Source organism: Streptopelia decaocto (assembly GCF_964273445.1).
Source record: "Streptopelia decaocto genome assembly, chromosome: 6".
NCBI classification, from domain to species: Eukaryota; Metazoa; Chordata; class Aves; order Columbiformes; family Columbidae; genus Streptopelia; species Streptopelia decaocto.
Window position 1 is genome coordinate 56,868,752 of NC_138660.1, and position 15,238 is coordinate 56,883,989.

At 42.5% G+C, this 15,238-nt stretch overlaps 1 protein-coding gene across 1 annotated transcript in view; it reads left to right on the forward strand.

Annotated features, from left to right (window-relative positions):
- PDIA5 (protein disulfide isomerase family A member 5) overlaps positions 1 to 15,238 on the forward strand; it is a 101,754-nt gene that overhangs the window by 4,591 nt on the left and 81,925 nt on the right. The window contains exons 2-3 of the mRNA XM_082055909.1: positions 7,078 to 7,204; positions 10,337 to 10,424. Coding sequence (XP_081912035.1) covers positions 7,078 to 7,204; positions 10,337 to 10,424 — 215 coding nt within the window. The remainder of the gene's footprint in view (positions 1 to 7,077; positions 7,205 to 10,336; positions 10,425 to 15,238) is intronic.

Genomic DNA, 15,238 nt, shown 5'->3' on the forward strand with positions numbered 1-15,238 from the left:
GAGCTTCACATTCATAATAAGGAGAAAGTTCTTTTTCAGCATTAGTAATTGACCCTATTATAGTCAGTTGTTAATTAGTTAATAGTTGCACAGGTTTTCCTTCACTAAGCTTTTGAAAACCAGTGATAAACCATACAATTAGTTGGCTACACACAGCCTGTAAGAATAGCCCTTAGTATCGACTATTATGCCTGTAGCTTATGTTCCTTAAAACCCACTGTTTAAGAACAATATGAACAGTAGAGTCTAGTCAAATCTTGACGTCTCCATGGTATTTTTTGTTATCTTCTATATTTGGAAAGTGAACATAGCAAGTACTCCATTAAGTGGAACGCCTTATTTGTAACATTCTTCACCCTAAGTTAAAGAATACCAAGACACTCTGTGTCAGGATTTTAATTTGCCTTCTTTCATGAACAAAAGAAGACATGACACTTGCCTCTTGCAGATATAACCACCACAATAAAATGTCAGCAGTGCTTTGTTGTTTTTATTCCTTGAATGGCTAGAGGTGAGACTTAATTGATTTGGATTATATGCAGAGTAAGAATGTAATTCTTCCCTGGAGCTCATGGGAAATGAACATAACCCAAGAAGTGTTTAATGGGAGTGTCTGCAAATGTGGGGCAAACCTGTGTTTTTCTGATGCTGTCGGTATTCCAACGCAGAAGCCGTTGGTCTTCTGGTGTATCTGCTGGAGCTCTCCTCACCTGGCTGTCCCACGCTGCTGCGGGCCCTGGAGTCTCTGCTCCCCACTGAGCCCACAGGTGACTTTTCGGATCAGCCGCAGATGATGTGCTGCACCTCGGTTGCAGTTTGTGAACCCCTGAAGATGTGGTTGGGAGAAGATAGTGTTGTGGTCCCAGCAGGGTTGCCTGGGCTACTTCAGTTGTGACCCCTGAAGCCTGAGACCCAAGTGCTACCCTTTCTCTTCTCTCATTCACATCATAAATTCTTAGCAGGCTTCCTAGAGGTACCTTTGGATAAGAGAGATAACCCGTTTCCCCTCATCTGATTTGATTAAAATGTTTCTACAGCTATTTTGGATATTAATCATGAATGAAAACAGGGGACTGTCCTACTTATCACTATCCATCTTGGAAGGCATTTGTTACAAATGGCTCAGTGATCAAAGCAGCACAACCCTGAATGTAAATAGCAGCAGAGGGAGGGCTTGTGAGTGAAAAGCAAGCAATTATTGCACAAGGTCAAGAGTTGTTTGTATGATGAACAAGGAAGATAAAACATCTGCAGTCAAACTGTGATTGTTGTAAACAGGGGGGCTTTGGATTTGAACATCTTGTATTTTTAAGGGAGAACAAATTGGGGGGAAGGGAGCAACAGATCTTTTTCTCTCTTGTGCTTGTCTGGAGATGATTTAGACCTGGTATTTTCAGTATGTGCACACCCCCTGCACCCCAGGACCTGACTATGCTATTGGCTGACCTGCAGTTTATAAACCTCCATCACTGCAATACAGAGATGTTCCTTCAAATCCATGTTCTGAAGTTAAGTGTGCATTTCACCCCAGGCTTCATTTTGGGAACTGAGTAGGAAAGGGAAGGTGAGATTCAGTCTTGTTCTTGGGATTTCTTGCTCGTGTCATCCCATTCCTCCCCCATTTTAGTGTAGCAGGGGAGATACTTTTTTAGAATGTGAACTGGTCCCCTACTAAAGAAATTAATTATTATATTAAATTCAGTCATCTCCATTACTGCTTGGAATTCTGAGGCAGGTTTGCTTTTCAGCTATGTTCCCATAAAATGCCTTGTCAGACACAATCTGTTTCATATGTGCAGGGTTGCTCATTGATCATATTTACAGTGGGTTGAATGCTGTTGTCCCAAAACGAGAATGACATCAGTGGGTGGTTAAGCTAAGACAGAAATCAAAGTCAATGACTTGCTGAAAAATGGGCTTTTGAAATTGTGGTCGAGTGTGAAGCTGCGTCCCTGCCAAGCAGCAGTTGTGCTGGAATCAGCGTTGTTCGTGTCAGCCCCAGCTATTCTTGATGAATAGTGTGCAAATTGTCTACCTAATTATACATGTGTTAGTGTGGACATAAAAACTGTACGTTGACATGTGGATTCAGGCACCTAAGCACTCTTTCAGCCCTGTATCCGTTTATATTATATTTATGCCTAATTTGTGTCCAGGGAAATGTGTTTTTTCATGCTCTCGAGCTGGAAATAGGCTCAATAGGAAATAGTTTTTCTGTCCAGTGTACAATGTGACTCCTCTGATAGTGCCTCCTTATTTAATTTTGTTTTGTATTTTCTTGTTTTTAAAACGATGTGTTTTCATTGCTCTTGATTTAATATAAGTAAAAAAAAATATTCTCCAGACATGCTGCTTATCCTTAGCAAGAGACTGTGCTGTCACAAGGCTTTTGTGGGGAGGAACTCATAAATTGAACTGGGTTCTGTGGAAACAGCAGTTAAGCATGTATCACATTTAATTTGAATAATAAAATGTAAAACATGAAAATATGTTATTGTGGCTGCTTGAAAGCTATTCCCTTTTTTCATGCTGAAATGAGATTCAGAAAAGAGTAAAAACTTGAGAAATAATCCCGGCTTTCTCAGTTCCTTGATGATTTTGAGAAAACAAGGCCTGAGGGATGACCACATTTTTTTAATAGTGTCAGTCCTGGAAGTAAAATTAGCAAATAGTTATTTGCATGTAACTCTCATTGCCTCTGGGTTTGTAAAAGCTCAAATGTTTCTTGGGTATCAGTTCTGAGGAAGAGGGGTTGTGGGGTGTTTTGCTGCTCTTTAACACTTGCATATGTTTGGCAGCTCTGCAAGGAATTGCTGGAGAGTGGAGGTGGGGGGGGCGGAATTAAACCTTTATGGCTGATCAGACTTCTTCCACCTCACTTGCAAGATTATGTATTTAAATACATACTTTGATTTGAAGAGCAGAGCACATGTGGTTTTGTACCTTGTGCTCAAATAGCAGTGTCTCTCAGCAGTTTTGGGTTGACTGTCTCGAGGGTTTGGGTTCACTTATGTTGTACTTGAGAATCCTTCTTGCATCTTAGATCAGACACTACAGCCACGTGACTGATGTGCGACCTACGCCATAAAAATTCTGTGAAAATAAATTCAGATTGAGATCTTGAGCTGGGGAAAATCTGCAGACTGGAAGCGCTACCGGATTTGCATTTCATAGTCTGCCACGTGTAGTCTGCCTTTTGCTGAAGGTCTCCACCAAAGTTTCCTGCATCCAAGGACACCAGGTGACCGCTGCACTGGTTGCAGCCCACCGAGCCAGCCATGGGTGAGGACTTGTTATGCTACGCATTGTGCAAACACGGCATGAAGTAAAATAGACCTTCCCTCATTTTTATTGCGGTTTCTCGTCACCATAACTGTCGCAGGGCAGGGGTGGCACAGATGCTGCATCTGTTGGTCCTAGTATGCCTTCTGCTTTAGCAGGTACCAAGGTAGACAGCTTCTTGAGAAAAATGTTTGGAGTGTTTCTTAACTTTTCAGTGGTGGTTGTGAATAGATTTTAAAGCTTTCAGATCCTTAAGTGACAAGAGAGTTTAGCTTGTTTCTTATTTATAGAGTTCCATATGTGTGAATGTAGCACTTCCTGACGCATATGAAAAGAGGCTTCCTGCCCAGGAGGGACTGTCACCTTTCTTGACCTCTTTTTTTTTTAATGTGAGCTCATCTCCTGTTGTGCCCTGGATTTCAACAAGAAGCAGTGTGCTTGATCGGACAGCACCTGGCTGATGAACTCCCCTGCAAAGACTTTTGCAACGTGTCTGGAATAAATCTACCTGAGTCATATCTCACAATTAAAGTCCTGTAACACAGTACATGCAAATAAGCCTTGTCTTTGCTGCTGCTTTGCCTGTGGGCTGTGCAGGAATACGAGCCTGGTTTTCTGTGGAGAAGAAGAGTGTGTATCTGCCTCCGTAGGATTCTCTTTTCCCATCCTCTTAATTTCGTTCTGTTGCCAGCACTACTGGCTGTAGCCCCGGTGAGGCTGTAGTTGCTGGTACGGTCATCTCAGCATTGGCTCTGGAGCAGGCTGGGACTGGCATCAGGTGGAAACCTCTGCTCGGCATCACTTGTCTTCGGTGGAGCTGGTAGCGAAGGTTCTTTAAGAGGTTTACCGATAAACCGGCCTCTCATTTATTCCTGGGTAGGGTCTTCAGTGATTTCAGTGGGAGAAAGCTGGAGAGTGTGGAACTACTTAATTCTTATCAGTTTGCAAACACCATGTAGTGAAAATACATATTGGAAGGTGGTGGACTTCTCAGCTCAGCCGATAACCTCCCAGTATTGCTGTGACTGCCTCGGATGTGCAGTCAGGGCATCTCTGTCCAACTCAATGCCTGCAACTTGGACTTCGGGGGTTTTATAACCAGGAAAGGCTGCACCATTAATCTTAATTAAAGGGAGATGATGATTTATTGAGTAGGGACGGCTGGTGCTCTTATATGCACTATGCCCTTCCCGGTGGGTTTTGGTCTAAACTATAGGATTGGAGAGAGCTGCTGTAGTAATAATGCAGAAAAATGAGTAATGTGTATTGATTTAAAACCTAGGGAGGAACTGGGCAAAGTAACAGTGGATATGTGCAACATGACATGTGTCTCCCTTCAAGCACCTGCTGTTCCACCAGTGTAGTGAGTTTTCTGTTAGTGGCAACACCAACAAGGCAGTAGTTAAACCTGTCGCTATTTCCAAAATCCAGTTTTTCAAGAGGTTTATAGCTCCGCCATTATAAGGAAAAAAACCATCACTGAAATTGGCTAAACAGCCTTTCCATCTGGAAAATACATGAAATACATGTGCTTCCAACCTATCGGTAGAACTGTACAGATGCTTTAAACAACGTTCATAATACCATTTGGTGTCACATTGAAAATGGCCTTTGTGGCTTTTTTAGTCAAATTCTTTCTTTATGGCAGTGAGTTCATAGGCTAGAATATCCTTATTTGAGTCCAGTTTTCTAAATGAAGAAAGCTTCTAAAAAAAGCAGCCTGTAGTTTCCCTTTTTCCCTGCTGTGTTCAGCCTTGGTTTCAGTGAAGTTTACGGTTTAGCCTTCTATAACTCAAGACATAAGTAAAACTTTAGGACACTTGGATAGTTAAAAAAGTTGAGGTGAAGGAAAAAGTTTTTAAAAAACTACTTTGGATTAAAGAGATCTGCTCATAAGTCAATGTTAGATTAATCCCTCCTGTACAGCCTCTGATTGCGATGAGTTTTGAGCAGGAATTTGCGTCTCTGTGTCACCCCATTTAGAACAACTATATTTGTCTACTTTGATTGGCAACACCATGTATTTATCTCGGAAAATACACAAATGATTCACAGGCATCAGCCTGAAGTAGGAAGGCTGAGCTCTGGACATCTGGATTTAGGAGACTGTGAGTCTGTTGGTTGAATTGAAGCATCAAGGACGTTTATGCTGAAGGTGGGGGCTGACTTGCTAATAATGTGCTTTCTCCCTTCTCACAGTTTGACCATCTGGGCTTGGTGGTGGGAATCCTGCCTGTGGAGTGCGATAACTTGTTCATTCTATGCCTGCGCGACCTGTTGTGCTTTTATATTTTATGTTAAAGGTGTATCTTCCAGGAACTTTGAATTCCCAAATGTGTTCTGAGGTTATTTTGGGGATGATCCTCGGTTCAGCTCAGCCTCTCCCCTCTGTACCCCAAAACTCCTCCTCCCCTTTCCCGCATGTAGAAACTTCAGGCACTTACAAAATATGTTTTGTAGGTGCAGGTTTTGTTTCTGTGCCTCAGTGACATGGTGTTTGCAAATAGCTGAATTTGTAATGAACTGTAGTGCCTGGGGCTGCGTGTTCTGACTTTGATTGGCTTAGTGCCCTGTTTTGAATGCTGCAGTCTGTAATACATGGGGTGCAAGAACAGCCTCTTACTTCTTCACATCTACTCTGGACACATTTTCCAGCCCAGTTGGAATGAGACATGATCAAAATTAGTTCTGTAATTAAGAAAACGTTGAACCTCTTGTGTGTGTGTTAGGCAAATGAGCTAGAGCTTTTAGCCAAGCAATTAAGTGCTAAGGTTTTATTGTAAGGTGAATGTAAACTAGTGAATTTCTCCAGCTAAGCTTCCCATAATCATTCCATTAGTATGAATTCAGTACAGTGCAGAACAGAGGCAGCATAGCATGATGGATAAGATTATGATTATTATTGAAGATTATTGCAGTACAAATGAGCAGTGAAGGCACCAACCGAGGTTATGGTCATATTTTGATAGGAGTTTTACTTTATGGTAGAATAAAAGACAGGCTCTGCTCTGGAGCAGTCGTGATTTAAATAAACCAAAAGATGCAACAAAAACATAATCTATTTGCAAAAATGCAGAACTGAGATGCAGCCAGATTAGATGCTGTGTCTTCCATGTGGCCAGTGGAAGGCAAACTTGTTCTTGTGGCCAAGGCCCCATGTGTGTGTGAGGTGCAGTGTGGCCTGTGGGACCCTGAAGCCCAGTCCCACAGGCTGGTGGGAGAGGATTGTGGTTGTTAGTGCTGTAAGGCGGATGCTGAATTACTTGCAAATTCTGTTTTCATTTCCTTCATCTACTCTGTCAGCATGGGTTAGTTATTTTAACTTCACGGCTCTCACTGTCTTCGGTGGGATATCGAAGTGCTCTATCGAGTGCACTGAGCATTCTGAAATCTGGGGACAAGAGTGCTCTCAAAGTGCTAATTTTCTGCTTCTCTTGTTACAGTATATTAAATTTACATAAGAATTTTTATCTGATTATCTGTCTAGGGAACAAACTTTTAAAGGGGGTGGCTTCTTAACTAAAACCATATTTCTTGATGTTGTGTTTATCTCATCGTTCTGCTTAAGGATACTTGCTGGGAGTCATGTTGGTCCAGTTACGATAAGTCATGTGTATGGCTTTTATTTTATTTATTTTTGTTTTGGCTTTTGCTGATGAAGTTGATATGATAGCTTGTTTAAGGCAGTGTGTCTCAAGATTATGGAAAAAGGTCAAGGCAATTTCAAAAGCAGTTTGTATTTTATTTCTCAGCATGGAAGCTGTTACTGATGCTTCTGGCTTTGTGTGTCTGCAGGTGTTCTTGCCGGCATTTGTGTACTCGTTGAAGGTGTCTCCACTCATAGAAAAAATCAGTGAACACAAGGATTTTAAGAAGCTTCTCAGGACACGGAATAATGTACTAGTGCTATATTCCAAATCTGGTAAGTCCTCCTTTTTTTTTTTTGATGTCACAGCCCTTTGTGCCCAGCAGGGTTTGTGTGTTTGACCGAGTGTGTGTGTGTGTTCTGTTACCTGTGTCCATGCTCAGATGATGAACCCCTTGTTCCTTACTTGCACCTCTTTAGTGTTTTCTTACGTGACTGCAAGGTGCTTCTGCGTGACTACAAAGGCTTCTTCAGGACCCGTGTCCTTTGTTCTAACTCAGACACTCCTGATGTTTCAAGATTGGAGTAATCTCAATTTGGTCTTTTAATTGCTCTGTCACATTGGCAAAAATGTACTTTATTCTGGCTTTGTCTCCAAAACCGGCTGCTCATAATAGCTATCAGCCAGAGCTTTCTGCTGTGTTTATCGCAGTAGTTTGCAAGTTTCGATTTCCTGGTGACACTGAAAGGCTTAATGAATAGTTATAGTACTGAAATCAATCCATCTCTGCTTCTGACAGCTTTGGGTGTCCCATGGTTGTCTTTCAACTGTAATTAACAAAATATAAAAATAAAAAATGAGCTGCTTGTGTGAGAGGGAGAAATGGCTCATTTAACATTATGCCACCTGTCCCCTTAAATCTCTTTCCTGTCTTCTCCCTCATTCACGCTCCTTTCTGGCTATTCTCTCTTGCTCTTACCTGTTTGCTCTTCCTTTTACTCTGTTCTGCTCCTACTGTACTTTTTCTCCATTGTCGCCTTGTTTGTGTTGGTATGGTGTGTTGTGAGACAACATGTAAAATGAAGAAACAGTCTTTAAGCTCTGTATGCAAGTGCAGAATGCTGTTGTGGATGTGGAAGTCATTGGACAGCAAGAAGCAAAATGTGTCGCTAAGATAATTTTCCTCAGTGCTGTGTTGTTTTTGTTGTTGCTTCCTTTTCCTTCCTGCAGACAAACAATACAGGATAGTGCTTTGTTTGGGGGTTGGGTCCTTTCTGAGCTGTTGCAAAGGTCTTATCTCAGTTAAACACAGTGATGTTTCTAGAGCTGCTTTGAGTTTATAGTGTGCCAAACTGAAGCAGTATATGGTGACACAGTATCCTCCCTCTCCCAATATCAGAGAATTTTGCAGACAAGAATGTGCAGGTGCTCTGATAATTAACTTTATTTCCTAAAGATATGCTTATTCTGAAACAGTTAAAATTAAATATGTGACTTATTTTTTGTTAAAATGTTTGTGTTTTGCTATACTGGGGAACTTTGAGTGCTCAAACTTGGCCAAATGGTTTTGTAGTAACAGGTTCAAAGTGAAAGTCATAAAAGAGTTTCTAACGCTTTTGATTTTGAAAGAAGCACTTTAGATAAAAAAGACATCTGTATTATTCAGCTTTTTAAAGGGAAAATTTTCTTTTTACGCCTAATATTTTAAGTGGTGGTTGCTTTCATTTTTAGAAGCACAACCAGAACACTTCAGCTCTGACACTCATCAAATAAATGTTGCCCTATGGGCATTGTTCAAAAGCTGTGTTGTGGAGATTTCTTTTTTTCTGTATTAGTTATTTAATTGGTTGGTTTTAGTGGTCTAAACCATTGCATGCAAAGCTGACTGTGGGATTAATGTTTCTTCCTAGAACAGTGATCCTTGCACAGTTAGAAATCTCTTGCCTATCCATCACTCAGAAAGAGGGGAGGGCAAAAAAAGAGAGAGGAATTTGGAGGTGCAATTTTTATCCCAGGTACACATCCCCCAGCTGTGGTGAGATGTTGGCCAGCATCTGGTCATATTGCTGGAAGAAAGGCTTTGCTTCTCAGCTGAGCAAAACTAAATGCGTGTTTCTATCTCGTGCAGAAAATTCATTAGTTTTGGAAGATGTCCTCATTTACAGGAGATGTTCAGTTCACCCTACCAGCGGGGTATCCTGCCAGGGCTGCTCAACTAGCGAGTCTTTGGGGACAAGTTTGTCCTATCCTGAATCCTGATTTTTTAAAGGGTGTTTGTCAAATTTTTCCACTCTATGCACATGCAAAAAAATTCCTCTATGTGTCTATGTCCCTGTGTTGAAGCGAGGTGGCAGTTGCATGTTATGAGTATGGGAGAGTTTCTTGAGAGCTAATGTGAGTGGGCTGGCATCTCTGACAGCATCAGTCCTAAGCAAAGGCTGTTGGATACAAAGGAGCTGTTTCTGGCTGAGGAGATCGTTGAGATAAAAACTGTGGAGGCTTAGAGATTATTTGAGGGGCCATCACTAGTCGCTGGCTTTGCTTCTGTACTCTGACCTATATAGGCCCTCAGTGTTCTCAAATGTCAAGATACTGGTCTATAGGGGCATTAAATGTGACCCAATATAGCCATTCTTATATTCAATTAGTTGAAGTAGTTGTGGAGCAGCAGCAGTTTAAATAGATCTGCAAGAGGCTCTGGGTTTCTATTTTCTGTTTAGCAAGGTAGGAAACAGTCTCTGTTAGATTTTTCAGGGGAATTGATACTTGTTTGAATGTCTGTATTTTTCGCTCCTGAGCTCCTGTCCCATTTTATTTCTGTGTTTATTTTTAATACCATTTATAAGACTGTTTTGGAGTGAAAAGTGTTTTGCAAAATCTATACATGTGGCATGGCGTTATAAAAATCTCAGTTGAATACAGCCAGTTCTTGGAAGGGCCTTTTCTAGGTGCTTTCTGCTAATAGTTTGGATCATCTCACGACTGTTGGTTTGGGTATCTCCTGGGATTATTCTGAGAATAACAGCGTGTTTATTTTCTGTGTATGACAGGGGTAGAATTGAGACAGGCAGAGATACTGAATGACTTGCCCTTACAGCTGATGAAGGTTCCAAATGAAGTTGCTGTAATTAGTGGCAGTAGTACAAATCAATTAATGCCCAGCTACAGGAAAAAGGTCATATTGGGATGGAAGCTGGTTTTCAGGAGAGGACACAGTATAGCTCCAGAAATGTAGGTCAGGGAGTGTGCCTGGGGGTATGAATTTCAGTGTGTTATTTCAGGGGGGTTAGAGGGAAGGAGCCTCCCAACTTCAGCTGCAGCCAGCATTCCTTCTAGTTTACGGAAGATTTTACTGATCCCTCTCATACTGGTTTCTTCAAATTAGACAAAATGTTCTTCCAGTGCTTTAGAACAAAGGAATGCATCATTGTTTGTTGATTTATTTTTATTATTGTTTTGTTTTCCAGCTGCTGCTGCGGAAAGCTCACTCAGGTTACTGTCCAGCGTGGCCCAGGAGGTGAAAGGACGAGGTACTATAAGCTGGATAGACTGTGGGTATGTGTCACACTGGTTTTCTCCTTTTTTTCCCCCCTCTCCCTTTTTGGCTTTTATTGCTGACTTAGCTTTTTTTGCTGCCTCTGTAACTTTTTGCCTGTAACTGAACCCACATCATTCTGTGCAGTTTCTTCATAGCTGTTGAGAGGTTGCATCTTGCCATCTTCTCCTTCCTTCAGACCGGTGGGCAGTCATTTTTTCCTTAGGGCTGTTGTCACTTCTCTGACAGTATGTTTTTCAGCCTGAAGCTTGAGACCCCAGCTAGCATCGCCTTTCATGGAGAGCATGAAGCACGGAAACTCTGCTCTGGCTTTCCCACAAGCCGGGGGAGGAGGAATCCCACATGTTGCGCCTCAGCTGGAGGGCAATGCAGTTCTGCTCCAACAGCAAATGTTGCACGAGCAGTATGGCTGTTTGCTTGGTTTTGAAGCATCCAGCCATATGTGTTTCTAAGTAAAATGTACTTTCTTTTAAAGAACTTCCTCTCTGCTTGCACAGGTTCATGGCAATTTTTAATGTGAAGGCAGGGAAACTTGTTTTTGTAAGTGGTTGTTTTTGTGGGGAGGAATGAACAGGTATGTACTTTCTAGTTTGCAGATTTAAAAGCCTCCACTGTGGTTCCGCTCAATAACATATTGCCTGTGTTTTTAGCATGTGTATTGTAGTGCCTCTCTGCCTCTGCAGCTTCGAGAGCTTTGCCTGCAGGTGGCAAATTGCCCTTCCTGCACTGCAGACGACGACTTGCTGCCTACTTGTGTGTTTGGCTGAATTGCCATAGGATAAACAAATTGTATGCTGTGCACAAATCTAAGTCAGCTCTGAAAAATCATGTGGCTCCCTTAAAATTATATTTTTGAAACCAGCCTCTGTCCATCAAGCAGTGACCCAGAGGCAGCCATTGGTAAATGAAAGTTAAGATGCTTTTGTTGTTGGTTAACCTGTGTTGCTCTCCCCCTGCCACCAGGCAGGTACCTTTCCCTTGGAGTTCTCTGCTTCTGCCTCCTGTTTGCATTCTGCTGGGCTCGTCCGAATGCACAGACACTTTCATCTCTGTTCATCTGATGGGGATGGTGTTCCAAGCCATCAGCGGGCAGAAAACAGGGCTGTTTCTCATGGTCAGTGAAACCCATACCACTTCCCACCTGCTGAAAAGCCAGCAAATAAATGGGATTGACTGACGAGAAGAAGGTTGTGTGGAGATCTGACATACCCCTGAAATCCAGTCTCCTTTTCTAACAGAAGCACTGAATAACAATTTTTGGTTGTCAGTAATGATGGCTAGAAAATAGGATACTGGGCCAGCTTCTTGGCTTTAGTTTCTAATCGGCCCCATTTGCGACTGTGGAATGGTCACTAGTTTAAATGGCTTTTATTTCCCTTTTGGTTTTAGACTGCCTCTGTCCTGGGGGACTTAGTGCTCACTGTGTGTATGTGTGTGCACGTGGCACATGTGTACAACTGCTGGAATGATGAAGCCGTTCATCTGTCCCTTCAAAATGCTGCTATAATACAACTAAGCAATAACCATCTCCAGCATTTATTTGAGTTCTGGGTTGGAGAAGGAAAGATTTTTTTCAAACTTCAATTTGAAATCCAGAGAAGTTTTGCCACTTAGTTCAATGGGCTGGTCTCTGCTCCTGAGTTTGTGAGTGATGGGGGTGGAAATGTGTTGTTTGTTTTTGCTGTAAAATAAATTTCAGTTCATCAAACCCTGCTATGCTGTCCCTTTCCAAATGTTGTCATCTAAACCAAACTTTGTTATGGAAGTTACTTGCAAGAAATGTATTTTAAAGCCTCCTCCAGGTAGTGCTTTAATACATTCTGTAGTTAGCTTGGTACTTGCAGTGCCTTTCCTCTGACCGTGGTGGGGAAATATTTAAGTTTCCTATTCATAATGAAAGGGGAGTTGTTTCCAGAGAGGGAAGCAGCCTGGTGAAGGTCATGCTGTAAGAGACTGGGAGACCTGGGAAAAAATTTGTAGATTCCCAAAATTTGCTTTGATGCCAGTAAAATCACAGATTGTCACTTGCCGAGTGACAGGCAGTAAATAGGGTGCTGTTTCGTGGCAATAGCTGTAATTCTCTCTGTGATGGTTGAGCAGCACTTCCTTTCAGATCACTCGTTTGGGTAGAACCTGGAAAAAATAGGTGATCTGTCCAACTTCAGCTGGGTGTTTGTCAGAGATGTCTCTTCTATCCCTCCCTTCTTCAGAGAGATGTCACAACAGTATTTGTAAACTTGCCTCAGGGGCAAGGTGAGCTGGAAGACTGGCTCGTGCCAAAGGAAGTCTCGATATATGCAAAGAACAAAAAAGGTTTGAGCTTAACCAAGTTTTGTGCAGTTTTTGTTAAACCTTTAAAGCATTCTGAAGATGATCTTGTAGTGTTGAGGTAACTTGTAAACAATTATTTTTGCCTTGAAAGCTTTTTTTCTTTTGCCTTTTCTCTTTTTTATTCAGGTGACTGCAAACTGCTGCCCACCTCATTGCAGCGATAACATGAGAGAGGCTGCAGTGTTGCCGTCTGCCGCCGGTCACAAAGGGCCAGTTGTGGGGCCTGAGCAGCTGAGTCCTGCCAGAGTCACTCAAGCTGTTCTCCCGTTGCAAGTATACTCTGGAGCTTATTTGCAAGTCTTCATGCCGAAACAAACAGCGCACAGATGCAGGGATATTTACAGCACAGGCTCAATTTGTTTTACAAATATTGACAAGAAATGGCTTGTTTGGCAGCAATATTTAGCAGGGAATTTTGGCTTTGCTCTTTGCATCCCACTGCAGCGGACTTCTTGCCTTCAGATCCAAGCGTTGGCAAGGCTGGCGTGCATGCAGAGTTGTGGTGTGTGTCTCTGCTTCCCTGTGGCGATGACGGCAGTCTTTTTCTTTTCTTTTTCTTTATTGGCGGTGCTTTTCTTTTTATTTCTTGTTATTCTCCTTCTTCCCCTCATTTTCAGGAGAAAGCAAGAGCGTACTGCTTCACTGGTGGGAATCATTATGGACTGCTAAACCTCAGCAGTGTGTTCTGTATTTCATACAGCGGAGGGGAGCGCAGGTTTGTGGCTGGAAGCAGGCTGCCTGGATTGCTACGTTACATGGAAACCACGCTCCTTGGCCTCGGCTTTTGTTAGGTCTGTGGTATGAGGCAAAGGTTGAACTTGAGCTTTCAGTTCCAGGTTGAGTGCTCTCCGGGAGACCAAGTAGGTTAGTTTTTCAGCATAACGTGGGGAAAGACTTGGCTTCTTGCTGAGACAATTAGTGTGGAGTAAAAGAGGTTGCCACTTAACTTGCCACTTTGCAGCAGGATAGCAGGAGTGCCAGCGTGCTGGGCTTAGGAGCCGCAGGGCTGGGAAGCGCCAGGTTCCTGCCATGGCTGCGTGGTGAGGCTCACCGGCGTTGGTGCCAGGCTGGCACAGGGCCATGGCGAGCACAGCACACTCGGGGACACCTCTGCGTGCGGTATTGCAGATAAGGTCCTTGCTCACAGGAGATTTCGGCCAGTTTGTGCGCGCAGATCGTTGCCTCCTGCCAGAGATGAAGGGGCGGCATGATATTTGCTTGTGGCACTGAAGTGGTCACTGCTTCTGTGTGCTGAGATAGCATATGTGGCTCTGTACCCAATTAAACATGAGGCTATTTCAATTGTGAATAAAAGACCTACAAACAATGTCACAAAAATATGTTTTATTCTAGCCTTTCTATGATTTAATTAGGAAGTCCTTGCTAAGGCGTTTGATGCTGAATGAACAGTGGTGTGAGAGATGACAGAACATCGAATTAATGATGGCTGGTAAAATGCTGTGTTCTGTGTGATGGCTACTTTTTGTTGCTGTCAGTTTGAACAGAGCACTTTTTGCTACCTTTCATATATTTATTTCCTTCCCGTGGTATCTGGTGCTTTGTTTCTGAGGCTAACTCAAGTAACTGGTAGCAATGATAGAGCATGACATTGCATGTTGGTAAATCTTCGGAGTGTCCCAGAGATGGATCAGTCATCTTATGAGCAAGTGTTTTGAGACTCGTGTTTGGGGAGATGCCACATTAATGGGAGCTGAGAGTCCCAGCTTCTGTTCCTGGCTCTGCCAATGATTCACTTCTTGTTATTTTGTGCTGTTAAAAAAGGTGTATCTGTTTTCCAGGCAACTGGGTAAATATTGCCTGATTCATTAGTCAATGTTTGGAGATCTTTGAAGGGAAAAATGCTACAGTAGCACAAATGAGTGTTCTTCATTTAATGCATTCAGATGCTATTGGGGTGGGCATGTAAGCAAGTGAGGACTATTATTGAATTATTTTTAGTAGGAGGCTGATAGAAATTTTGAAAATGGAAGGGCTTCATAGGGAGTTGAAAGCTTAAGATGTCTGCAAAAAAGAAAGTTGTCCTTTTGTGCATCTTGGAGTTCAGATGCTGTGAACTGTAATAGCAGGTTGGGGTGCAGGGAAGCTGGTGTGTGCTGCATGGACAGACAGATGGACAGGCAGTGTCTGTGCCTCGGAGCCACTGCGTCTCGCAGACTCATAGAAACTCTTGGCAAGCCCTTATGGTGGCAAGTAAAAGGTACAAAGGGATGTGCCTGGGAACACAATAAGATGAAATTACTGCTTAAATGAAGATGAAATTTTTGTTACTTGTTTTATAGGCAGACAAAGCTTCAGTCCTAGTTCGTGATGCCCCGAGGTCTGGCTTTGAAGAGTAATCAATAATAAAGTTATCTTCTAGCCTTCTTGAGTAGGTTTTGTGATAGATCATGGAGTGGCCAAGGACTGATATAACTTGAGTGTAACTAGTTTGGGTGAAGTGGAAGGGGAAAGTAAGCAAAAT